Genomic DNA, 25,233 nt, shown 5'->3' with positions numbered 1-25,233 from the left:
TAGTCCTGAGCGCCCGCGACTCGGAGTGGACAAACTCCCATGCCTCCACACTCCTCCACCTGCCAAGGCCCGTGGGCTGGCAGGAAAGGGCCCAGTCTCGGGGTCTTCTCTGATTCTCTCCACGCCCTCTGGGGGGGCTGAGGAGCTTGAGCTCCAGTGAGTGGGAAGTGGGGGGCCTCTGACCCTGCCCTGGGGAGAGGCCGTCTGGGAGGGCTGGGGGCCGCCCCCACCCCCAGGCTCCTTCCCCTTGGTGTGGAGGAGGGGCTCTCACTCACTTTGCTTGGACCAGGCCCTCCACAGGCAGAAGGGGATGAAGGCGACGATGATGAGGACGACAGATCCCAGGACGACCCCGACGATCAGGTAGGGCAGGTCGCTGGAGCGTGCCACCATGGCCCCCGTGCCCACTGGCCGCTCCATGGTCTCCAGGGGTGGCGGCTGAGGCGGGGCCGGGGTTGGGGGTGGCAGTCCACCAGGCTGGCCCGACTTCCGAGCTGCAGTTGTGGACACAACTCACGTCAGCATCTATGCCTTCGGCACTTCTTTCACGACAAATAAAAGGTATCCCGATTCCATGGGTGTAGGAGGAAATAGGGTCAAACTCACAAGCTAGGGCCTCGAAACCCTTTATTAGGTGAGTGAAATTTGGTATTACTGAGAGGACTGAACCTTATATTTCAAGTTACAATCTGAGATATTTGTGAGCCCAGAGTCAGACTGGGTCTTGTGGGCAGCAATGTTGTGGGGATTGTCTGAAAGAAGAGCTGGTGACCTCTAGGAAGAAAATAATATAAAGATGCACGGAACCGGCTAAAGAATTGGGAATGGAAGGACTTACCCAGGAATTTGCTCTTCCTGGGAAGGTTAACGGATGTGAAATACTGGGTATGAGCACAGTGTATTTTCACAGAGGTGAGATACCAAGTCGCACAGCCGGAAGACAGGTGTGTTGGGTGGGACTCCCTGGGACAGGTGGTAATTGTGAAACACTAATTCAAAGGTGACAGGTGAAGAGGCAGACTCCTCACCGGGTTTTGCTGTTATCAAGGTGCGTCCGACTGTGTTGACCCCTCTTCACAGCCATCTTGCCCTGGACTTTCTGATACTGCAGGCACCCCCGGCCTCTCTGCTGCTGCTTCTAACATTTCTCTTTTCCGGCCCATTCTTCTCCTCAGGTGCTGAGAGGTCTTCCTGGTCCCTCTCGGTAGACACTCCGTACCCCCCTCTCTCCCCATGATTTCCACCCGATGACTGCTATGTCCCCACACCCACGGCTCACCCCCAGGCCGGAGACGGGCTGGCTTCTCTTGGGGGACACTGCCTTTCCCTGCCTCGGGACACTCAGACTCAGTAAGTCCCCGAGGGGTTTCGCCTTGTTCCTTTCTGGTGGGATATGGTTCTCCCCCAGCCTTCCCCATTTCAACGAACGGCAGCGTTACCTGTGTGTTACTTTAATCTAGAAGCCCCAGGGCTTACTCTGAGCTCCTTGCCCCCGCCCAGCCCCGACACGCTGTCAGTCCCTGGCCCTGTGCTTCCTCAGAAAGGAGACCCAGACCCGTCCCCTCTCTTTGCCTCCACTTCGCACCCTGTTCTCTCCCCTCAGGCTGTGACTGCAGAGTCACCAGTGACCCTTCTCAACAAGCAAATCCAACAGTGACCCTCACGTCACAGACGCCAGGGCCTGTGCTGACCCAGTGCCCACCGACTTCCCTGCCTCTCCCCTGAGCGTTCTGCTCTCGTCCTCCTTCCAGCGCCACAGACTGGAGCCGCCTGGAGCTCCCTGCAGGTGTGTCCAGTCCCCCGGGGCCACTCCCTCCTCGGTCCCCTGAAGAGTCGATCCTTCCAGGAGACCAGTGTGAAGCTCTTGTGAAGTCTCTGTTGTTCGCCCTGGGCACGCGGGGGGTCACCTGATACAGGGTTTTTGCCTGTGGATGTACCTGCCCCCTCACTTCACCGTGCGTGGGAGAAGACGGCAGGGAGGGCCCAGGGCAGGCGCTCCTGTTCGCTGAACACGGAGGGAAAGCAGTGCGGGGCCGGAGAAAGAACGTGGCCCATGGCGGCCAGAGGGGTTGTTTTCTTGTCTCTATTCCTCTTCTTTGATGTTCTCCTGATTTCGTTCTTTGCAATACACCTATTTTATATACTTTGAGTAATTGCAACATGGAGATAATATCTATCCACTTGGCCAATGTGAAAATATTAACAAGTTATTATGTGAGTATGTTTACCATGTTTTAATGCAGAACAGTCTGGGCTTGTAGTCAGACGAACTTGGCCCGACGTGCGCCCTACTGCTGACTGGCAGCACAACCTTGGACGAGCACGTAGTCTCCTTTCCCGTCTCACAGGGTTGTAGTCAAATTAAGTGAAACAATGAGTGCAAGCACCCAATGTTACAGTAGTAAGGTGTCTGTAGAAAGTTTCCAACCTAAGAATGGGTTCCATTCCACGAGTTCCTGCAGGAGTTAGTTACCAGGTTCCTTGTAGCCGCCATTCATGCTTAATATGAGGCACACGCAGATGAAGGGTTAAAATGGCAAAGTTTAGGGGTCCTTGGAAAATAAGGAGTCTTCTTGAGGTACAGACACCCAGCAAGGCACAGGGAACCCCGATGCTGTCCCCGACTGCTGAACAGCGCGAGCGGAAAGCAGAGAACCCAGGGACTCACCTTTGGTCTCGCAGATCATCACGTTGCTGAACTCGCTCTCGCCTCCTTCATTAAAGCACTGCATCTTAATGTCGTAGGACGTCTCTGGCTGCAGGTGGCTGATCGAGTGCCAGTATCGATCCCCTGGAAGGGAGAGCGAGGGAGCCGCAGGTGGAAATGTGCACCTGCTTCGCTTGGCCTGCAGCGGCCAAGTGAGACTCGGACAGGATGTGCGCCGGAGCCGGGGCCGTGGGGGCGGGACGCGGCAGAATTCTGGAGAAAAGGTTCTGGCTTCCCACCCGTGTTCCTGCTGTCCCATCACTGTGGGAAGGAGCTGTGTGGACTTATCAATTTGAACTTGACGACCCCGGTGTGTCAGGGAAGAGTCAGCGACACGGGGCACAGATGCTTCTGTCACACCAGCCCAGGTTCCGTATTTTTATCTCCCCAACAGCGAGACCCCTTTGCCAACAAAGGAAATGAAATCACACGAGAGCGCTTCTCACCTTCCACCATATCCTTCTTGTAGTCGTTGTCGTTGTCGCTGTCCGTGGGCCGGTAATAGATATAAAAGCCATGGATCGGGGTGTTGTTGTTACTTGCTGGGATGTACTGTGGGGAACAGAGCAGAGCAATCACCAGGGGCGCACAACCCCCCGGGGGGCCTGGCGGGCCCTTCTGCTGACCCCCCGGGGCTCTCTGGAGAGTCCTATGGGCTCTCTCACCTCACTTACCCCAGAGCCCCCACCCCCAGCCTTTGGAGACGAGAAACCAACTGCCATTTCCCCAGAGTTAGGTCCCCTTTGAACCGTCCCAGGGAAGGTGACAGATGGACAGACACGCGTGAGGGAAGCCCTGAGAAGGCTGAGGAAGAAGAGTGGTTCCTCCCCGCCCGGAGCCACGCCCAGCCCCACTGCCACTGCGCTGTGTGCCAGGCCGCTCACCATCCACTTGAGCATGATGGTGGTCTCGTTGACGGCATCAGTGAAGGTGATGTAAGGGCCCGCCACGGGCCTCTCGTATATGCGGCCGCCGTAGCCTGACACCATGTATGGCTGGGAGGGGGCGCTGGGCTCACTCTCCCCCAGCATGTTCAGAGCCCGGACTCGGAACTTGTAGGAGGTGCCTGGTGAGAGAGACAGGCGCTGAGCCCAGGAGCTGGGAAACACCTCTGACTGTCAGGCCCTGGACTTGGAGGGATCATCTGGGCAGCCCTTCCCCAAAAGAAAGCCCCAAAGGACTCAGGAGAACCCCCGCCCTCATCGGAGAGGAGCCACACAGGAGATGGCTCTGGGCTTCCTATGGAGCGGGGGAGGAGGGCTGGGGGGACTGAGGTGACACCACCAAGGACATCCACAGGAACCTAGCGGCCGGGGAGGGTGGGCAGTGAGAAACACCTCCAAAGCTCCCACCCTCCTCTAGGTGGCCAGGGGGCAACACGGGGGTGGGCACAGGAATCAGGGGATGGGGACGAGGACGGGAGGTAGATGGCCAGGCCCCTACCTTTCTCCAGGCCTGTGATCTCCACTGAGAGCCGGGAGGGGGGGATGGCGCTGGTGGCTAGGATCCAGTCCCCCACCTTCTTTAGCCTCTTGTACTCCACACGGAAGGACTGGATTGGGAAGCCCCCATTCCCCCGGGGAATCCAGGTCACGTACACGGATGTCTCAGAGGCCATGGAGATAGTGGGCCTGTCTGGAGCTTCGGGGGCTGGGGGAGACGATACGTAAGGGAGGGAAGGAGCAGTAGGAAGACGCGATGAGAAAATGGTTGCATTGCAGGTGGACTTGGCCCCCTCCTGACAGGAGCCTGTTCCTGCCCACAGCCCGCTGCCCCTGGTGTCTGCACTCGATCTTCCTGGGGTGACCGGCATGGCCCTCTGAGAGCTATGCCTCAGCAGTGTCAGAGAAGGAAGGAGCCAGGGCCACCTGCTCTCCACGCCACAGTCTCTGGACCCACAGGGTCAGAACCCCACTATTGGTCTCCAGTGTTTTATCTGACAAGCTCCAATCTTTATTTCTTCATTGTGGTTAACCGGGGAGATGCCAGGAAAATGTCATAAGGACTCCTGGACCTGCAGGACCAAGAGCCCATTCAACCTTCAGCAACGAGGCCTGAGGCAGTGGACCTGGTCCCAGTTGTGACCACTCATCCCTTGCACCCCCATGGGTTGCTGGGGGCTTACGGGACAGGCGGCCGTGGTCTGGCTGGCTGCTGCTTTGGGGGCTGGCTCCAGGGTCATCTTTCTGGATCTGCTGCTCCTTGTTGGCCGTGATTTCAGGTTTGGGCCGCCGTCCTGGGCAGAAATGGGTTGAGATCAGTAAAGGAGTGTGCATTAGGTCTCCCTCCCCACAGAGCCCTTTCTGCCTGCGGCTCTGCCACTGGGTTCGACAAAGAGATTCAAGTGTCCCAGGGCACTGAAGTCTTATCTAGTTCTCAGCTCTGCCCGAGTGTCCCAGTACTGCATCTGGTCCCCAAGCGCAAGAGGGACAAAGGATGCCAGAGAGGCTGGCTGGTGGCTCTCCTGCTGAGAGGTGTAAGCTCGGCCTGGGCACATGAACCACAGGGAGACTAGAGCTGGAAGGCAGGTGACCAGGTGGGGCAAGGTGAGCAAGGTTTTCCACCTGGGCCTGGTAGGATTCTCTCAGGCCCACGGAAACCCTGCCAAGCTGGGGGCAGTGATTGAGCCTTACCAGTTCGGAAGGTGACCATGGCTGTCTGGCCTTCTCCTGCACAGTTGTATGCTGCCATCTCCACTTCATATAAGCTCCCGGGGTCAAGTCTGCTGAGGGTCAGGCGGTGCTGATTGGCTGGAATGTCAGAGATGGTCCAGTCATCAGAGGAGTTTGTGACCTGCTGGGCAAGATGGCTTGTATAAGGACTGGCTCAGCCTGGAGCTACAGGTGGACTGTTGTTTGCAAGGAAATTGAGACCTGAGGTCCAAGGGTCGGGGCGGGGAAGGAGGAGAGTGGGCCAAATTGGGAGAACGCGGGTAGACCAGCCCTGCCGTCTCTGGGACGTGAAGCAAGGCTCCCTGATCTCCCATCTGGTGATCCCATCAAAGGGAGCCCAGTGGGGCGGGTCAGAAGGCCTGACTCAGACTGCTGAGAATTTCTCCAATGACCTCCCCTCTCCTTTTGAAAAACTCCATGTTTAACTTTCTTTCTCCTTACTCTGTGTAAACCAAACACAGTTCCTTCAGTTCAAACAGGAAGAGGGTGAGAATGGTGGGAACAGTAGCAGCATCGACAGAAAAGGCCGCATTTGCCACGTGTTTACTGCGTGCCGGGCCTGGGATCGGACGCTTCCCACGCGCTAGGACAGCAGCCGAGAGAGGGGCGAGGGATTTGCCGACAGCCACTCACTGGTGAGCAGAGCAACCAGCAGCACATGCTCGTAATCTTCACCTACTTAGAAAGGAGAACCATCTGGGAGCCACGGAATCTCGGGTTCAGTCCTGGTTGTGTCCCTCACGGGCTGTGTAACAAGCAAGTCCCCTAACCTCGCTGATCCCTAAGCCTTTCATTTATAAGATGAGGCAAATAAAATCCCTCAGATTATTCTGAAATTAGGTGATTTATGTAACGTGCCGCGCTTTGGACTGAGGTTTGAACAGCAGTTCGCAGCAGATGCCTGGCCCTTCCTGGCTGCCCCGCGCCCTCTGCTCAGTGAGGTGTCTGCCATTTCAATCCCCCTTCTCTGCTCCTGCCCTCAGTCCTTGCTTTGAACTTAAAAACTGTGGATGAATTGTAATGATTATGGATTAATATTAATGGCTTCATATTCCTAGCTCTTTAAAGAAACCGAAGGAACTCCAGGCTCCTTCAAAGGCGATGCTGAGAGGCGGCTCCCGTCACCAGCCCGACCTTCAGGAGGAAACACTTAACTGCCAACTGTGCGCATCTCAGAGCGCCTGCTGGGACCCGGGGCTGTGGTTTGCTGGAGGAATTCAACAGCCAGTAGGACAGCTCTTAGTCCCAAGCAGAATATTCCAAAGTAGAACAAAACCTGCTATTCAAGGGACAGGGATGGTCTGGGCTCACTGATGTCAGGCTTCCAGGAGTTGTCCCAAGTGGAGAAGATTTTACAAACTGAGAATCCCCAGCGGTGCTGGAAACCCAAACACAGAAGCCCAGCGCCTGCAGATGCACCAGGAAATGAGACTTGCTTCATCGTGTGAAACAGCGAAAACGAGCTCAATGACTCCCAGACTCCAGCAAGAGATGGAGGCTGGAAAAACACAACCCAAATGCCGATATTTTTTAATTCCCGAATTCTTTCTGATGTGACGATCCTTAAGACATGGCAGTTCCTGAAGGAACTGCTTTCAAGGCACAAGTGCTGCCTTGGCCACGCCCACCTAACAGCTCCGAGCGCCCCCCAGGCCCAGTGCCTGCTAGAGGCCAGAACCAGCCGGGGCACTGTCCTCTCACTCTCCCGTGCCCCCCTCTCCCTCGGCTCACCCAGCCATGGCCTCGCACCCGCACTGGGATCAGAAAAGAAAATACGAAATAGACCGGTAATTAGTCACTGTCACACAGACGGAGACGCGAGAGTGGCCTTTGCCAGCCTGCCTCGTGGTGAGGCCATTTCATGGCCACCTCTTGGTCTGAAAAATATTATTCTTGCTCTCATGCTGGTTCTTATCTCCCGGGGACCTGAGCGTCTGGCCTGCCCTGATCTTTGTCTCCAGCTCTGAGGTGGAGGTGTCCAGTTACACGGGGAAATGAGGATTAGGCCCGGCCGGCCCCATATGCAGGGCTGAACAATGCTGCTTTTTGTTAAAGACTCTTTCACCCCCTTTTCTGGCTGGCTGTAAAGAGGCCAACCGGCTGAGCGTTAATAAGAAACTGCCCTGCCCTGGCCCCCACCTAGGCAGCAGCCTTGCCCTGGGTGTCTTCCTGACAACCTCGGCGTCTCCGTGGACCGGTCCTGACCCAGGGTCTCCTCGCAGAGCCCGTGAAAGGACAGAGCAGAAGGAGGGGGCTGCCGGCTACAGAGCAGGGCAGACGGCTTCTGCACAGCCAGCTCTTTCCACCGTGTTGGGGTTTTTTCGTTTGTTTTTTGGAGGGGGAGAGGAGTTGATAAATAGTTTTAGTTCCCCATTCATATATTCTCCAAATTTTCCTCCAGGTGCGCATAGCACTCTTACAAGCAAAAATATGAGTGCATAATAAAGTCTAGCATTACAATATGTTATTACTCATCAAATAAGATTTTTAAAAGCCCCTTTGGGAGCAGTAATTGACTACTGTCCGACGACCTGGGCAAGACGCAGGCATGCACCTGGGCGAGCATCCTCTCGGGGCAATTCCAGGATAACAGCAGGGAGAAGGAAGCCTTGAGAGGGGGTAATGGCCTGCAGGCCCCTTCCTGCTTCGCAGGACAAAGTGTCCGAGGACAGGCTGGCTTGGGTCCGTCCCGCACCCGTCAGTGCCAGACAGGCCTTCCCTGACGGCTCCCACAACATCGCTGGGACACACTCCCTTCTGTCAAGGCCTGAACAACACGACGGGCTTTCACCTCAAATGCCTGCTCGTCAGACTCCAGCCAAGGTGAATCCTGAGAACTGAGGGGTCTGTTGGAGCTCTCAGAGAAAATAGCTCTTCACAAATATTTGCTTTCCCGGCTCTAGAGCTAGCTTGCCATGCCCGAGTTCATGCAGGTGTACACCCGGCAGGGCTTTGGTGGGTTAAAAACCAAAACAGCACCAACAACGAATGAGAGGGGGAGGTGCAGGGATGGGTAGCAGGTAACAGGGAAACCCTTCACTCTCCTCTGGGACTAGGAGCTGGTGCTGTGACTTTCTGGGAAGCCTGTGCATGAAGCACAGACCTGAAGGCAAACGCTCAGCTTTTTCCTCAACACAGCCATCTTCCTGGGAGGTGGTAGGAGGGTGTGCAGCAGATGGAAGGTCGAGATCAGCAGCAGAGACTGGGGTCCAGGCCGCAGGAGCTCAAGGAGGGACAGCAGCAGGCAGAGACTGCCGCCCAGCCCGGCAGGAGGAAGACACAACGCCAGGCCCCATACCTTGCGGTATTTCACCACATAGGAGAGGATCGGTGCCCAGCTGCCACCCTCGTGCCGAGGCCGCCACACGAGCTCGTAAGAGTCGGTCTTGGAAGTCCGGGGTGAGCTGAGGATGACGGGCGCCTCGGCAGGCGCCACCTGCCCCTTCTCTCCAGGGCACGGCAGGGAAGCTGGCTGCACTGACGTTGGAGGCCTCAGGACACCTGGGTGCTCCCTCAGCATCTGGTTCGGGCTTCTGGGTCTCGGGGGTGGCAGGGGAGGCGTGGTAGTGTCCGGTTTAGCATCCCGCCATGGCCTCGGGGTTGTGCCTGGAATACGGAGCAGGAAAGAAAAGGAGGGAACAGGGTGTTAGTCACCTGCTGAGCTGCTACCCCCATAGATAAACAGTCAGAGAGAGACCACAGGGGGGCTGGCACCTAATAATGTTGACTCAGCATTTCACTGTGTGTTGTCGTTCTTGGTAAGCTGTATCTCCTCCATGAGAAAATTCTTGGGGGCAAGGTCTTTGTCATGTTTCCCTGCGTTCCCCAGGTTACCTAGTCCAGTGCCGGGCACCCAGTGACTGCGCAGTCAGCACGGGTGCCGCTGCCGCGAACCAGGCTGAAGACGCACCTGCTCTCCTTTACTCTGGAGCAGTGCTGGTCAGACTGGGTTTCATGGAACATGAAATTGAAAAAGGCTTTTTTTTTTAACTAGAATAAAATAGTTAAATGGGTTATTTTCACTAGCAAAATCTGCGTCTGACTTCTTAATAAGTTAATATAAACTTGAACTTACAATGAAAAGCCCCTGCATTTAGTTTTATGTAGTGGGGTTCTATTTCGGATTTGAGAAAAGGGTTCTGTGCCTACCCCGCCCATCTCCCAGCCCTTGTGCTGCACTCACTGGGCCTGGCGGTCCTCAGCTGGACCACAGCGTGGGCGCTCCCAACTTCATTCTCAGCCATGCACTGGTAGACACCTTCATCCTCAGGCCCCACGCTGACCACTCGCAGGGCCCTACGGGACAGTCGGAGGCGCTGGCTGGAGGTGAGGGGCACGGCATTCCTCAACCATAGCACGGAGGGCGGCGGGTTCCCGCGCACCTCACAGGTGAGCTTGGCACTCTGGCCCCAAGGGATGACCAGCTGGGACAGCTCCACGGTGACCTCAGGGGGTTCTGCCAGGAAACCAGAGCAGGGATTAGAAAGGCTGAGTCTCCCTGTCCACACCCAGTCAGGCTGGGGAAGGGAATGCAGGCGGGAAAGGCTCTTCCTTCACTGTAGCTGCTGATAAGAGGAAAGGAAAGGCCCCAGGTCTCCTTCATCAGAGCCATGACAGGCGGCCAGGCCCCTACACCCTAGTCCCTGGGATCTGAGGATCTCCACCTCTCTCAATGCTCCTGTGTCACTCACTGGGGACCTGGCCATTCAGAAGGTACACAGCCCTGAGCCTGAAGTTATGAGCTTCCAGAAAGGCCATGCAGACCAAAGAGAAGGTCAAGGAGAGGAAGGTCTACAGAGACACTCACCGAACACCTGGACATTGTAGAGGATGACCGCTGCCCCAGGCTCCCCCACCCCGTTGTCAGCCATGCAGCGGTAGGTGCCAGAGTCCTCCTCGCTGGTGGTGTCAATAAGAAGGTTGCTCAGCAGGAAGCGTGTCTTGTTATAGCCCACAACGCTGGACCCGTCCTTGGCCCAGGTAACCCGCGGGGGTGGAATCCCACCGGCCACGCACTCCAGGATGAGACTCTGGCCTTTGGTGACGATGATGGTCTGGGCCTCTGGGGGGTAGATGATGCGGGCAGCCTCGGCAGTGGAGCCTAGAGGGACGAGGCAGGAAAGGACTGCCTGTGGGACCAGGACTTGGTGTATCGAATCCCTTCCGTGCCACCTTGGGCGGCCCGGGCCCAGGAGGCAATCCCAGAGCTCCTGGATTTGGAATCAAACAGCCTTCAGGAGCTTATGACCTATGTAAAGTGGGGCAAGTAACTTAACGCCCTTGGGTCTTGGTTTTCTTATGAGAAACAAGGACTTTTAGCAGGAGCTGTCACAATAAGAAATGAGACAGCAATGGAGTAGCATTGTGGACAAAGCATACGTGTGGGTAACTGTGCATGTTGGCAGAGAGACAGATAAGGCAGTGGACAGAGGAACAACTCAAGTGGTGCAGGTGATTTTTCTTGCTTTACTAAGTGAATGTTAAGACTGAGGATGAGGTGGGCTACAGGAACCACGGTGGCCTTCAAACCCCGATCACGGGTCACAGTACCCAAGTGTCTCCCTCCGCGTGAGCATTTTGCTGAGCTGAGCAGGATCTGTGGTTTAAAGATACGCATTTCTCTTATTGTGAAGTCCCCCCCCCCCCCACTAGTCAACTATTAATACTTCATTAGGTTCTGAGCTGAGGAAGCTGCAATCTTTTTTCAATGCTGGGAAGAGATCGGGTAGAACTTATTGAAAGGCACGTTGCTTTTTTAACGTGCCACTTTCCTTGGGAACCTTCAAAAAGCTGACTATGTGTGACTTTTGCTTTATGTGCCAACCAAGGACAGATAAGGTTTTATAAGACCTGAAACTCACACAGCCTGGGTGGCTCTCTTTCAGAAAAAGAATACAAAATTATCCATAAAAAACTAGGTGAGTGAGGAACCACTGAAATTTTGCCTCATTATCTGCCACTGGTGCCGACTCCACAAATCTAGTAATTCCACGTTAAGATGTCACAACACCGCATACACAGAAAGGCTGGTGCGTGGAATGAGCTCAGCAAAGGGAGCTGTTTTTATATAATGGGGGAATGTGCGGACCCCCCGACTTTCACCAGAGGTAGATGTTGGGCAAACTTCAGCAGAGCAGACTGCTGCCCTCAGTGTGGGCACAAATGCACCGTCTTTCCTACGCATCGGCCTGCGGCTGTGACTGTCCTGCCCCAGCTCACACATCCCAAAGGACCCCCAGCCTCTCAACGTTACCCAAGGAAGAAGAGCTCTCAACAGGCAGGGGGAAGGGAGTGCCCCCACAGCTCTACTTGAGTGACCAGGAAGCACAGCCGCCCGGGTGAGCCCAGCCGAAGGGTGTGAACTGTGAAAGCTTGGCGCTTGGGCCCCGCAGAGCACAGAGCTGGAGCACTGCCTGTTGCACCCCAGACCCCGCCCCCCACCAGGGAGACCCCGCCCCTTACGGCGCACGCGTAGTCTGTCACTGGAGCCTGAGGTTTTCACTTCTTGGGTCACTGGGTTGTAGGCGGCGCACTTGTACGTCCCCTCGTCCTCCCGGCTTGCGTTTACTATCTGGAGGTTCCCCGATGGCATGATCAGGTAATTATCTGAGGAAAGAGCAGGGGAAGGGAGCATGGGCCTAAAATACTACAGCCAAAGCTCCCACAAAGGTGGGGAGGGGACAGGTAGGGCAGGAGCCAGGAGCTGTGCACCTGAGTCCCAATAAGCCCACCCTGCAAATGCAATTCTCCCCATAAAACCTCACTCCCCGTGGGATAGAAGTGCCAGCGGGTTGACTGGCTGACTACCCAGGTTTGTGGAGGAGCATTTTATATTTTCAAGGGCGCTGGTAGGGTGAAAGGCAGCAGGATTTGGGGTCCATCAGACCTAGACTCAAATTTCAAATGGTGTAACATGTTCTACCTCAGCCACTGTAAGGACCGAGGGGCCCACGCTGCAGTCATGGCGATGACATGACATGATCATCCCCACAATCCAACAGTAGGGAGGGGATTTGACGTTTAGAACTTCCCATCAGTCTCTGTCACAGTCACGGCTTTGAGCCACCTCACTACTGAATTTCTGCAACCAGGGAGGAATATTCTGACTTCCAACTACCACCCTGTCTGAAGGCCACTTGAAACCCTTCCTTCTGCGTCACTGGCCTGCTAGGCTGTGTCTGCTCTGGGCCAGGGGTTCCAGGGAGTGGGGCTTCAGGCCTGTGGTCAGCTTCTTTCCATAGTAGATAGAGGCACACTGCTAGACACACCAGTGATTGGAATACAATGAGCTCAGCTTCCTGGCAGGGAAATTGCTAGCGCTCAGCTCTGAGCTTTCTGGTGGCCTGCCCTGGGAGTGGTGGTATTCCAGTACTTGGGGCTCGCTAAGCCTGGTGCTTGCCTGTCCCTGGGGATGAGCTCCTTAGGCAAATGCCAGACAGACTGGGAAAGCCCTTGACCCTTGTGGGATGCACAGGCCTTCTCTAGGGGCTTCCTTGAGGCTTCTACTGGGAACCCTAGAGATCAGTGCTGTTTTCTCAGTCTCCAGTTATTTCTGAGGAGCGGGATTAGGACTTTTACACTTTCAAAAATTAGTTCTATGTATTTTCTATAGTGAACACATATTCGTTGCATAACCAGAAGAAGTTAATGAATATATTTAAAAGCTTATAGGCTACTTAAAAGGTAAACATTTTGAGCTGCGGGGTTCAGTCAGTCGGGTCTACCTGGCCTTGAGTGCAGGTCAGTTGTGGATGAAACACCCTGTCTCACTGCCGGCACTTTGCGCACCAGAGCTTGGCCTCCCCCAGGTGGCTGCGTTAACAGGAAAATGGGAAGAGGGAAAACTCAAGTTCCACTAAAAGGACTGCTCTGCTGTGTGGGGACGCACTCCACCCCACACTCTGTAGCTACGGGAACGGGTTTGCCTGTTGGCCAGCAGCTCACATGGGGAGGAAATCTGGAGCCCTGTGCTGACAGCCCCGATCATACAGCAGCAGCTCGGCAACAGCTTCCAGGGCCTCAAAGGATAAAGAAGTTCCTCAGGACAAGGCAGAAGACGTCCTTCAAAGAGGCTAATCCCTTTACAATCCTCCAGGGATAAATATCAAGGTTGAAGGCAGCTGACTAGCATGAGGAGGGAGGGACCTATTGGGTGTCAATAGGGGTTTGGGAAGCAGAGGTCAGGGGTGGCCAGCTTCCTTCCTGGCCTTGGTCACTGGGCTCCTGCTCGCTCACCTCTGGAGGCCTCCAGCCACTCTTGTTTGACACTGTATCGGACCTGGGCTTTTGGGTGGCTCTCAGGAAGGTGGCAAGCAATGACCGCCGTGTTCCCCTCATCGACCTCGATCACGTGCTGCACGTCTAACTTGAAGTCCTGGAGATCTGTGGAGAGAAGTGAAGGTGCCAGCTGGGCCTCGACGGAGGAAATGCTCAGTGTTTCAGGGTGGTTGTGTTTTGGAGTCTTTTGTCACCAACACACAACTACAGAACCTCACACACAGGGGGCTCTCTGGGGGTTCTCCAAGTCCTTCCTCTCGCCTTTTGTTGTCTATGGCAGTTTAAAGGATGGAATGTGTGGCCCTCCATACTGCATGGGAGTTCAACTTGGTGTATATAGGCTGCAGGGCGGGGGTGGACGCCAAGAATTCCATCTGGAGGTGCAGCAAACCAGCCTCTTTTGTTACACTGAGACCTGGGGATGAGATGACTGGGCCCACTACAAAACCTGGTCAGGGTCAAGGCACAAATGTCCTGGCTAAGCCCAGCTAATGGATACAGAAGGGAAATATAAAAGGGAATGCTGATGTCTCCTGCAGTCCAGTTGAGAACAGCCCTCCCTGGTTCTGCTCAGGCTTCCACAGTGAAGAGTGGCAGGCCCAGGAGTTTGCTCCCTTACCAACCGTGGTTATGACCAAAGGTGATTCCTGCTACGAGGCAGCTATACTCTGCATTATGGCTAATAGTTCTTAGGGCTGCGGTGGGGATCTGTGGGTGACCGGCAGGTTTTCTAAGGCAAACAGAGCACTCCTCTCTGGTGTGGCTTAATGGCAGGGGTCTGGGGGAGGCCGAGGATCCTGGCGCCAGGCTGCAGGCCCTGGCAGCGCAGTGGCCGTCCTGGCAGGGCGGCAAGAAGACTGGGATCTAAGCGGAGAGAAGAGGGATATCCATCTGGAACAAAGAGCAGGATGCTTCCTAACCAGTCCAACAGTCCAAGCTACGAAACTCTCTGTGGGAGCCGAGTCACTGATACTGCTGAACAGAATGGTCCATTTGTGCAACAAAACCAGAGTAAGATAAAAAGAGATGAAAACATTTACCCAGACTCTCTCTTCATAATGGTACTTCGAAAATACCCTAGAGGTTCCCTCACTGTGCTGTCCACACCAAATTCTGCTCATCTCCAGAGACCTGATAACCATCGGCGTTTACCACGATCCCACTGCAAGATCCCACCTGCCTGTGCTGTTTGCACAGAAGACCCAGAGAAGGTAACAGGAGCAGCGGGGAGTCAGGTTTCTTACAGAAGAGATAATTAAGAAAAACAAACTTACTGTCACCAAAGGAGAGTCCAGTGATTAAGGCACTGAGTGAGGTCAGGAGGTCCTCACTTAATGGAACTTTCCAGGAGCTCTCTGTCAAGCCAGGGCAGAAGAGCCCTTTTGTTTGTATGAAAGGATCGTAGTCCCTTTGATTACTGTATCAGTTGTGAACTGTTTAGGGGCAGGGAGTGAAGCTTCATATATATGTTTTCCAAACCTAACCCAGGCCTGACCTGAGTAGGTGCTCAGTAAATGTTGAATGACAGAAGGAATGACTGTCCCGGAGCTGGCTGCTCAGTCAGGTACAAGATGCCCATTTATGTCATCCATGAACTCAAATTTCCTGGCTGATCTGGTCTACGTTGTGAGCTCAAGGATAAGGGCCCAGCACAACGAATTTTCTATGAACCTTTTCTTCAAGCACGGCCAACCTTTTATGTAAGTGTGGCTATTTTAAAAATAGAATGTTTCTTGAGAAGTTAATTCCAGGGTCACAGGAAAGTGGTACAGTGGGCCCAGTAAATGCGGAGTAAGAGGTAAGTGCTGTTCACGGAGTGGGGCGGCAAAACAATGACGGGCTGCCCTGTTCGCTCCCATCGCTCCACCTCCCTTTGCAGGCTGACCAAGCGGGGCCCGTGGCCCACGGGAGACTCTCATGGATCCAGTCCTTTGGGTGGGTGACCGTCCTTACTTGCCACAGAACTTTGTGCTTTCTGAGAAAGCACACATTAGTTCAGAGCCTTCTGGGCTTTTAAAGAGTCATCTCATCATTATTTAATCTTGTGTGTGTGATTATCTGACCCTAACTAAATTGTAAATTCCTTGTGAGCAGTCCATTTTACAATCCCACCCGCCCCCTGCACAGTATTCAGGAAACAATAAATGCTCTCTAAATCCTTGTTGGATAACTGTGGCAGCTTCATGAGTGTGCAACCTGCGCAGTGGTGCAGGGCCCTGTGCTTGGAAGGGGTCCGTGGTTGGTGTAAGGGTCTGCTGTCACCATCTTGAAATTCTTAATAATGTTTGAACAAGGGACCCCATATTTTCATTTTGCACTGGGACACCCAAATTACAGCACCCAGCTGTGGGTGAGCCTCTCAGTCGAGACACTCACTGGATGTGCTTTTTTCTCAGAAAAGAAGATATGGACTATGGGAAAGGGTGGACAGCCTGTACTCAATGTGCTCGAGCTAAATATTGCCAACTGCTTTCAAAAGCAATGCACTTACACAATACAAAGGCCTTAACCCTTCTCAGCTCAGTGCACGTGTACCTGCCGAGTCAGGAGGCCCCTGCAACGGGGCGAGTCGTGAGCGCTGTGAGCTCAGGGGCATCTGGGAATTCCTCTGTCACTGAGCAGCACTCTCTTCAATGGTCTAATACACACCTAAAAATACTCCACTTAGAGTTTTTGAGTTTTTTCTACCCTCCCCCATAGCTTTACCTCATTCCAAGAAAATTTGCCTCAAGCGAGAATATATTTAAACCTAACAGATCATTTTGCACCGAAGATGTGAGCGACTGAAAGGAGTTTGGCACCAGAATGCCATATCCATCTCAATAGCCCTGGGCAACTGCCCCACTGTAACGAGGGCTTATTCAGACAGGGAGCATGCCCTCCTCCACGCACCCACCTCACCCACTCAGTCCTACGAACACCAGGCCCTCTACGCCCCTCTTGGCTCCTTCCGCACCTCTGACAATGGCCAGGCTAGAGACAGAAGGCGGTGCCGTGGGGGAGGCACGAGGCCGGGCACCAGTCAGCCATGTGGGTAGGCAGCCCCTGTGTTCTGATGCCAACATGTGCACAACAGCCTGCACAGGCAGGACCAAGGACACCCCAGCTGCGCACCCAGCTCCCCACCAGGGCTGACTGGCAAGCAAGCCTTCCTGGCTTCAAAACAAATAAGCAGCAGTTTAGCCCTTGGCCCTGTCCTCTCCTTGTGCCTCCTAAACTTAAGCCTTAGCTGTTGCTTCACTAGACAAACTCCCGATTTGGCTGCTAGAGCAAAAGTTGAGTTTCCCTAAGTGATCAAAGGCAGAGTGATTGATGGACGATTTGAAAATCACAGCAGCCCTCTTCTAGTGTTTTGGGGCAGGAAGGAGACCAGGGACGAATGGAAGCTTCATGGTCAATAACAGCCTCATTAGCCACCAGGCAGGGCAGGTGCAGAGGGATCCACTGGGCCGCATGTGAAGGAAAGCAGCCTGTTCCCAGGCCCCTTTGTCTGCACAACTGGTTTCCTGGCCAGTCTCTGGGCTGCTCAGGGAGTCTCACTGGGAATCAGGGGCAGGCCCTTTAGCTACAAATGGGGTGAGCAGGCCTTGATTCAGAAGGAAGGATCAGGTTTCATGGGGAAATGGTTTGACAGGACACCTGTCCTTGCCTGTTGGCTGGTGTGTTTAAGAAATCCATTAGCGGAATGTTGTTGCAGCTCTAATCCTCTTACCTTCCCTCAGACCCTCTTTTGCCTCCTCCCTTTGTGGAGTCTTCCAGCTATTTTATTAACTTGTCTGCGCTAATCAAAGGCCAATAGGCCCACTCTGGTGTCGCGGCTTTCGGCAGGTCCGAAGCCCTGGTTGCTGGGGCCATCTCGGAGTTTACTGACCTTCCTTACTTTCAACAGAACCTGGTGCTTTCTGAGGAAGCTCATATTAATCTAGGTTCCAAACAGAACCCTGCCCAGTTCCTCGCCTTCTAAGTGCTCAATTTCTTAGGGAACATCGATCTCCTGATCGATCACTTCCATAGGACCTGGGATACACACATCACAGGCATTTGTTCAGACAGAAATCATGTCAATGTGCTCGTGTTTCCTCTTGGCATTTGCAGGGTACATCACACATGCTGGGTCATGGGGGGGGGGAAGCAACTAAAAGACACTTAGAGGCACATGGGTGTGGCTGCCACCATCAGGCCGACAGGAGAAGCCACAGTTGACGACAAGTTTTAGCTTGAGTCCCTTTTGAATTTCTTTCACACCACCTTCTAGACTCAGTCCTTTATTTACTAAAAGGACTTAGTCTACATAAATATTGGAACAAGTTACAATATCACATAAATATTGTAATTTACATGATAAATTACAATATTTGGTATATGTTCATGCATTATCATAATGCAAAGTTGTCAAATCTTAATTAGGCTCAGCCCCGATTTTCACGGAACTCACAGTTACAGGGGCACCACACCGTACCAAGCTGTGCCCCACCACACCATGCCTCGGCAGATGGTCCAAGTGTAACCCTTAAATTTGACAATCACTTTCAAGGAGCTCCTCTGCTCCATCCTCTTCTCCCTGAGCCCTCACTCAGACTACAGATCAAACTTCAGTTCTTTTTAAGAAGTCAGGTACAATGGGGGCCTTTGGCTGGAGGCTGTAAGGAGTTACCAACACCCCCATTTCCATGAGCCCACTTAAAAAATTTGGCTTTCTCCCCACTTTGGCGTTTCTCTCGTACGGTCAGCCCTGTCCTCCCTGCCTGCCTGTTCTCAGGAATCACAAGACAAGCCTGCACTCATCTGCTGAGGTTTGGACGCGGGCCACCGGATTGCGGGGGCTCCTCAGTGGTCTCCCTGGCAGTGCTGCCAGGATGGCTCTGCAGCCTCGCGGCCACTGGCAAGTTTCTGGACTGCCTGATATTTCTGCTCCCTACCACTCACGGCCTCCAGGCCCCAACTTGTCTCTGAGGTGGTTTGCAGTATCTGTGGCAAAGCACGGAAAGGTTCTGCGCTAACAGAGCACTCCGCCGCAGTGGCATGCTGACCCTGTCGTCCTTCCCTGCACCTTAGTCCCTTCTGGAAAGATGGGGAAGTGCAAGGGAAGCAAAGCTCCTACCAGCTGTCCATGCCAGAGCCTGTGGCTCATTGCTCTACAGACGGGCTTGGAGGTGGAGCTGGGGAAGGTGAAGGGTCCTTGGCACTGCCTCCCAGGGCCGCCTCTGACAGCACAGAGGCTCCCCAGTTCCTCTGACTGCTTCGCCAATGGGCGATGGACGGAGAGTCACCACATTGCTCTCAGTCTTCGAGTCACCTGAGGAACCAAGGCTTGGCAGGACCCCAGACTAGTTTTCTGAAAGAAAGCGTTTTGCAAGTTAATCAGTTGCAGAAGCAGAGTACAGGGCGGGGCTCCACGGTGCTCTCGAAAGCCTAGCTCCCAGCGAGGCGAAGGGGTTTGCTGTGGGATGGGCAAGCATCTCAGAAACCAGGCAGCCTGGGCAGTGGCTAAGCCCTTTGCCGGTCTGTTGCTCTGGCACACAGACCGCTGAAACCAAACCCACGGTAACCCACAAGACAGGGCAAATCAGGGTATTCTGTAGTCAGCATTCAGCACAATACCATCGCGCCAGGCATCACTGAAACATTCCTTCAGCCAGCCAGGGGCTGGAGATTATGCAGTACGCCAGGCACCGCAGAAGATGCCAGAAGACGGAGTTCCTAATCACGAGGAGCTTCAATGGCCAAGATGTGCACAAGGCAGGATACAACAGTTTCCAGCCTGATGCCCCCGAGCGCAGCCCGCCTCCAGCAGCATTGCAGCCTGGGTCAGGCCACCTGGGTCTCCCAAGGACGTTTAGAAAGGAGCCTGCCAGCGTGAGCACTCCTCCTCTCTTCGCAGGCAGGGCGAGTGGATAAATAGATTCTCTTTAGGATTTTTTTTTCTGCCTGTCCAACTGCACAAATAATTTGGGCTCTGAAGCACTCTCCTGCCAGCCATGGAAACATGACATAAAATTTCTCAAACACATCTTCTGATGAAAACAAGACACGCTCTCTTTTATTTAAATAAAAAACAGTTTCCATGGAGGGGGAGGGGGAAGAAACCTTTGCAGATGCCAAACACACTAGTTGTTAAATCTTGTGTTTCTTTCCTTTCCTTGAGTTGAGGTGGGGTTTGCACCCAGACTTGAGCAGTGAGAGAAAGCTGAGGCCAGAGAAGGGCGTGCAGAGCCAGGGGGATGCGAACCAGGATCGGAGCCTCGACGGCAGGTGGGCAGGGGAGGAGAAAAGGCAGGAAGGGGGCGTGTGAGCGGAAGGAGGAGGACAAGTCAGAAATCTAGTTGGCAGTGTCATTAAACGATTTGCAATAAACGGGCCTAATGCTTCAGGAATTTCTTCGCTTGAACCAATTAAAAATATATTTTTAAAAAAAGACATGAGAGGAGAATGAGAAATGTGATTAATCCTCGAGGACAAGTCAAGGATGGGGGCCATGTCTCCACTGAGTCTGGCAGCCAGATGAACCAGGATGTCTGCAGACCATCTCGTTTATCTGACTTTGGTGCTGCTGGGAGGTGGGGCTGGTTAGCAGAACTGGGGAGTTTCTTTTGGACCAAAGGAAGGAATGAAATGGTTTGAAAAAAATACACTGAGGAAAAAGAGAAGAAGGAAAAAAAGATGTATTTGCCAGCAACCCACATCACACATATTTCTCTGATCAACTCAATATAAACTATAAACTCCAGCAATGGGAAAATTAATGTGAATCCTGGTGGTCCGCACTCATCGGAGCCAGAGCTGGGCCCTGGCACAGTCTCGGCAGGCGGGCAGCCTGCCCAGGCAGAGGGAGAGGAGTGAGAGGGAGCCCACGGCGCTCAGCGGAAGAATGAAGATGCGCAGCAGCGAGCCTTTAAAAACAGAATTCTAGGTGGGAGAGGCTGGGGCACTGTCCCAAAGCCACTGAAGCCCACAGCGGTTCCCACTTCTGCCCTCACACCTGGGAATGGCAGAGTCCTAGGGCAGTGGCTTCTGATGCCACCCACCCCCACCCCCGACAGTGTCCCCTGAGGTGTCGGGTAGGACACAGAGCCACCACGTTCACTGGCATCTCCTTTCAAAGGTTCCAAAGTTTCCTCCAAACATCTCAATTCATTCTGAAGCAGCCTTTTGTTTCTCATATCCAACAGTTTTTCTAAACCCTTCCTGAATTTCTTTATATCTTCAAACTGTTTATACCCTGAGTTCTTGCTTCCTCCTTTCTTACTTATTATCTTAAAACTTTGAATACATCAGGATTTGGTGAAGAAGACTTGGTTCACTTTCTGCGAGCTATTTTTGATCTTCCAGAATTCAAACACATTTTATCTGCAATCTTCCTCTTGCTAGACACTCTGAAGGCCTGGCAGTGTGGTCAGAGAAATGAACGGTCACGTTCCTGCCTCCAGGCAATGAGGCAATGGTGGGATCGAAACACACCCCACAGGACAGTAAGGAAGCCGGGAAGAAGAGACCCTACTCCAGACGCGTGGGGAGTTGAAGGGGTCAAGAAAAGATTCCTAGAGGAGAAGGTACTTGAGTCTTGAAAATTGAGAAGGAACTCGTTAAACCAAGGGAGGTAGGAGCTTTCTGGGGAAGGGAGTGGAGAAGAAGATGCTACACGCGGATGGGGCACCATTCCAAGAACAAGGGGCAAGTGCCAGGTGAACTGAGAACAGGGCAGAGCTCGCAGGGGCTACAGTGGGGGGTGGGGCTCCCGGACAGGCTTCCGCTCACCTCGCTGCAGGCTGAGCCTCAGTCTGATTCCCGGAATCTTCAAATATTTTTTAGTAGATGAAAAGCACAGAATTAAACACGATTTTCCCCACAGGAAAAAAAGTGCTGTTTTTTCCCCTCAGCAAGATTTTTTGGGTTGTTTTTAGGGTTTTTTGCTTACATTTTTTTCTTACTATTAAGAAACAGTTCTTTATCTTAGAAGTGAACATTTGCTCTGTTTACAGGACAGACTCACTGTTCTTTTATTCTCAGGGTTCTTACCAGATCCTAAACATGGCTGAAACTCTAACAACAAGATTGAAGTCGAAATTCCTGAACTTCTCTACACGCAGAAAAGGAAGAGCTAAGGGAGTCACCTGTTCTCTTCATTGTTTCTTGTATAGATTTTATTCATTATTTATTTTTAGAGAGGGGGCAGGAGAGAGGAAGAGAGGGAGAGAACACGTATGTATGAGAGAAACATCGCTGGGTGCCCCGCCCACAACCCCAGTGGAGAACCTGGCCTGCAATCCAAGCCTGTGCCCTGACAAGGAATGAACTGGCGACCTTTCAGTTCACCGGCCGGTGCTCAACCCAGAGTCACACCAGACAGCGCCGATTCTTTTTCATTTTAAAGAACTCGTCCAGTGTGGCTTAGTTGGCTGGGTGGCACCTGCAAAGTGAAAGGTCACCGGTTCAATTCCTGGTCAGGTCACATGCCTGAGTTGTGGGTTCAGTCCCTGGTCTGGGCACAGGCAACGGATCAGAGTTTCCCTCTCACATCAATGCTTTTCTCCCTTTCTTTCTCTCTCCCTTCCCCTCTCCCTAAATATAAATGAATGAAAGATTTTCAAAAAATTGTCTTGCATAATGTTTCCTAAAGGATTCCAGTGATTTCAAGCAAGCTGATCACAGCAGTCACCTGCGCCCCTTATTCCTGAGGGATCCATTCCAAGACCCGGATCGCCAGTGCAGGCCTGAATCCAAGCACAGGATCGAACCCTGTGCACTCTTACACGGTCCTGTGCTGCACACTGGCATATCGGTTGACAGGTTGCATAGGTGACAGCAGTCCCATAAGATTTTAATGAAGCTGAAAAATGCCTGTCGCCTAGTGACACTGTAGCTGTCATGACGTCAGCACAATGCAGAACTTGTGTTTGTGGTGATGCTGGTGTAAACAAGCCCACTGTGCTGCCAGTTACATAAAAGTGTGGCCCGTACAATTACATAGAGTGCATAACACCTGATGGTGATACATGACTGTTACAAGTTTATGTATTCACTGTATTTTTATCGTTGGAGTGTAGTTTCTACTTATAAAAAAGTTTGCTGTAAACAGTAGCAGTGTCCCGCCAGCAGCAGCCTCAGCCGTCTCGTATTTACTGCAACTTCTGATCGCAGCATGTTCTCTCCAGCTTGACTGAACCTCATATTGCTTTGCACAGCAACACACCATACAGTTCTGTAGCCTCGGCACAGCAGGCCTTGTTGTGCAGCAGGTGGTACCATCGGGGGCTGTGTGAGGACAGCCTGCAGCGCTCCCACAGCAATGAACGGGGCCAACCACACACTTCTCAGCACGTGTCCCTGTCGTTGAGGGGCACACGGCTGTAGGGCTGTAGGTACGCATTCGTGAAAGCTGAGGCACCCTAAGGGGTTAACAACAATGACTAATAATAAAATAGAAGGATTATGGCAATACGCTGTGAAATAGTTATGTGAATGCAGCATTGTTACATAAAATAAGGGTGACCTTGAACACAAGCAGTACCTGTGCTGTCTGAGACTCGAGACAGGTACTAAGTGCCCTCCAGGCCAACGACAGTTCACAGCGTAGGCAGAGCAGGGCAGAGCAGGACAGCGTGTGAGATTTCGTCATGCTACGCAGAGCTGCTCAACTACAACTTATAAATTATTTATTTCTGGAATTTTTCCATTTACTATTTTCAGACTACGGCCGAGCCTGGTGACTAAATCCCCGGCAAGTGAAATCACTGAGAAGAGGGCACTGCTGTGACCCTTCCTTCCTCCTCTTGTGTAACGGGCTTCTCAAAGCGTTCTGGCTCACTGCATCTACTATCCTACTCAACACACTGTATGTTCCTTAGCTTAGAAAACGGACCTGGGATTTTATTTAAGCATGTAGTTATATGTGCAAAAACCAGACTGAGGAGAAGAGTGGGCCACAGTAAGAGTTCTAAGCGTGTCCTTGGTTGATGTCCCACGGTCTTAAGGCCTTCCTTTGGAAAATATGGACAGTTACTAAACAGAGCATTGGAACCCTGGTTGTTCAGGGCAGACAGCTGTCGCCCAGGTGCCCTGGGCAGAGCTTATACCACACGCTTGCCTGGGCACCTGCACCAGGTCTGATGGGATCAGTATTGCCAGTGTTGTCTGAATATCGAGGACATTCTTCTGAGTTGGGAATTTCTATGTGTATTTAGGGGAAAACAAAAGGGTTAATATGACTTTGACCTAAAACTATAAGCTGTTTCTTAGTCATTTCCTATTTAGATTTCAAGTTGCTTAGCACCTTTGGGGATTAAGCTCTCTCTCAATAATGTTCTTGTCCAACTGGCAAAGTACAAAAAAGCAGTTCAGTTTTCAGCTCAAGCCAGTTCTTTTCCACCTGTGTTCCCTCCTAGGAAGCTGTCTGTCTCTCCTGGCAAAGTGGACCCATCAGCCTGGCCGGTACCTTCAGCCCCAGCTTTCAGCTGCAGACTCCCTTCCCCTCTGGGGGCAGCTCAGGAAGCCACCTGCGTTTTCCCCTCCCCCAACACTTCACACTGTCGCTGCCGGCCCTTCATCCCAAAGCAAAGGGCTTTGCACAGGTTTCTCTGAGACATCCAAGCCAACGAGCGTTTTTCCAATTTGCAATGATTCCTTGTTTTGGTGTTGGGAAAAACACTACAAGGTTCTTTTTATTTCCTTAATCACAAAATGTTCATTCCCAATGGGAAAAGAGACGAGAAACAGTGAGACGCAGGGGCTGGGAGTGGAGTGGGGAACAGGCTGGGGGAGCGAGAAAGACAACCAGCCGGCGGTTAGACTGGGGATCTGTTTGAACTCACCATGGAAATACCGCACGGGAAAGTCAGCTCACGTGTATCTGCCCTGTGCTGGAAACTGCGCTGGGCTTAAGGCTAAGCACACGATGCTGACAGCTGGATTGAGTTGTTGAAGGTCTGAGGAAGGTATGTGAGGACTCAAAAAATTCGAGATAAAGGTTGTCTCCCACACATTCTTCAGGCTCAACTGGAGTCTTCCTGTCCCCCCTCCGGCCCCCCAGTGAATCACTGCTAGCCTGAGCTCCCACTAAAACCTGGTTGCGTCTCCATGAGGCCACTTGTGGGTCTGGCTGGCTCGGTGGCTCACATGGTGCTGCTGCAGCCCATCTTCTCTGTCTCTAATAAGGGATCCTCAGGCGTCGGATGGGACCCTCAACAGTGGGACGAGGTCTCACTCTTCTCTTGGGAATTCTAATCACTCCAATTCTCCAGACACCAATTTCTGAAATGTCCAAATACTGAAGCCAGAGCTGGAGAACAGACGGTTTGCTGTTTCCCAGGTGGAACTCAAGAATCCCTACAGATTTTGGACTCACCAGCCTCCACAATTACGGGAGCCAGTTCTTTTTTTTTTAATATACAAATTCCTGTTTAATGTTTAGTAAACTCTAGTGTGCCAGGCCTGTTCTCTACAGGGGGGGGGCTAAATTATGCTTTTCTTTTTTTAATCCTCACCTGAGGACATTTTTTCATTGCTTTTAGAGAGAGAAAAAAATATCAATGTCAGAGAAAAACACTGATCAGTTGCGCCAGCCAGGAGTCAAACCCACAA

The 25,233-nt window shown here is 52.8% G+C and overlaps 1 protein-coding gene across 8 annotated transcripts in view; it reads right to left on the bottom strand.

The window, feature by feature from the left end:
* BOC (BOC cell adhesion associated, oncogene regulated) overlaps positions 1–25,233 on the bottom strand; it is a 70,314-nt gene that overhangs the window by 3,341 nt on the left and 41,740 nt on the right. For 7 of the 8 annotated variants that reach the window (XM_037136897.2, XM_037136896.2, XM_037136901.2 and 4 more), the window contains 12 exons: positions 13,615–13,761; positions 11,842–11,985; positions 10,187–10,480; positions 9,563–9,835; positions 8,678–8,985; positions 5,341–5,500; positions 4,833–4,943; positions 4,151–4,357; positions 3,592–3,773; positions 3,154–3,259; positions 2,669–2,791; positions 276–494 (listed from right to left, as the gene is read on the bottom strand). In XM_037136897.2, coding sequence (XP_036992792.2) covers positions 276–494; positions 2,669–2,791; positions 3,154–3,259; positions 3,592–3,773; positions 4,151–4,357; positions 4,833–4,943; positions 5,341–5,500; positions 8,678–8,985; positions 9,563–9,835; positions 10,187–10,480; positions 11,842–11,985; positions 13,615–13,761 — 2,274 coding nt within the window. The remainder of the gene's footprint in view (positions 1–275; positions 495–2,668; positions 2,792–3,153; positions 3,260–3,591; positions 3,774–4,150; positions 4,358–4,832; positions 4,944–5,340; positions 5,501–8,677; positions 8,986–9,562; positions 9,836–10,186; positions 10,481–11,841; positions 11,986–13,614; positions 13,762–25,233) is intronic. The other variant, XM_037136902.2, reaches the window with a different exon arrangement.

The sequence above is a fragment of the Artibeus jamaicensis genome, unplaced genomic scaffold, assembly GCF_021234435.1.
Source record: "Artibeus jamaicensis isolate MK-2021 breed Jamaican fruit bat unplaced genomic scaffold, CSHL_Jam_final contig_3126, whole genome shotgun sequence".
Classification (NCBI taxonomy): domain Eukaryota; kingdom Metazoa; phylum Chordata; class Mammalia; order Chiroptera; family Phyllostomidae; genus Artibeus; species Artibeus jamaicensis.
This window is presented reverse-complemented; position numbering and strand designations above follow the sequence as displayed.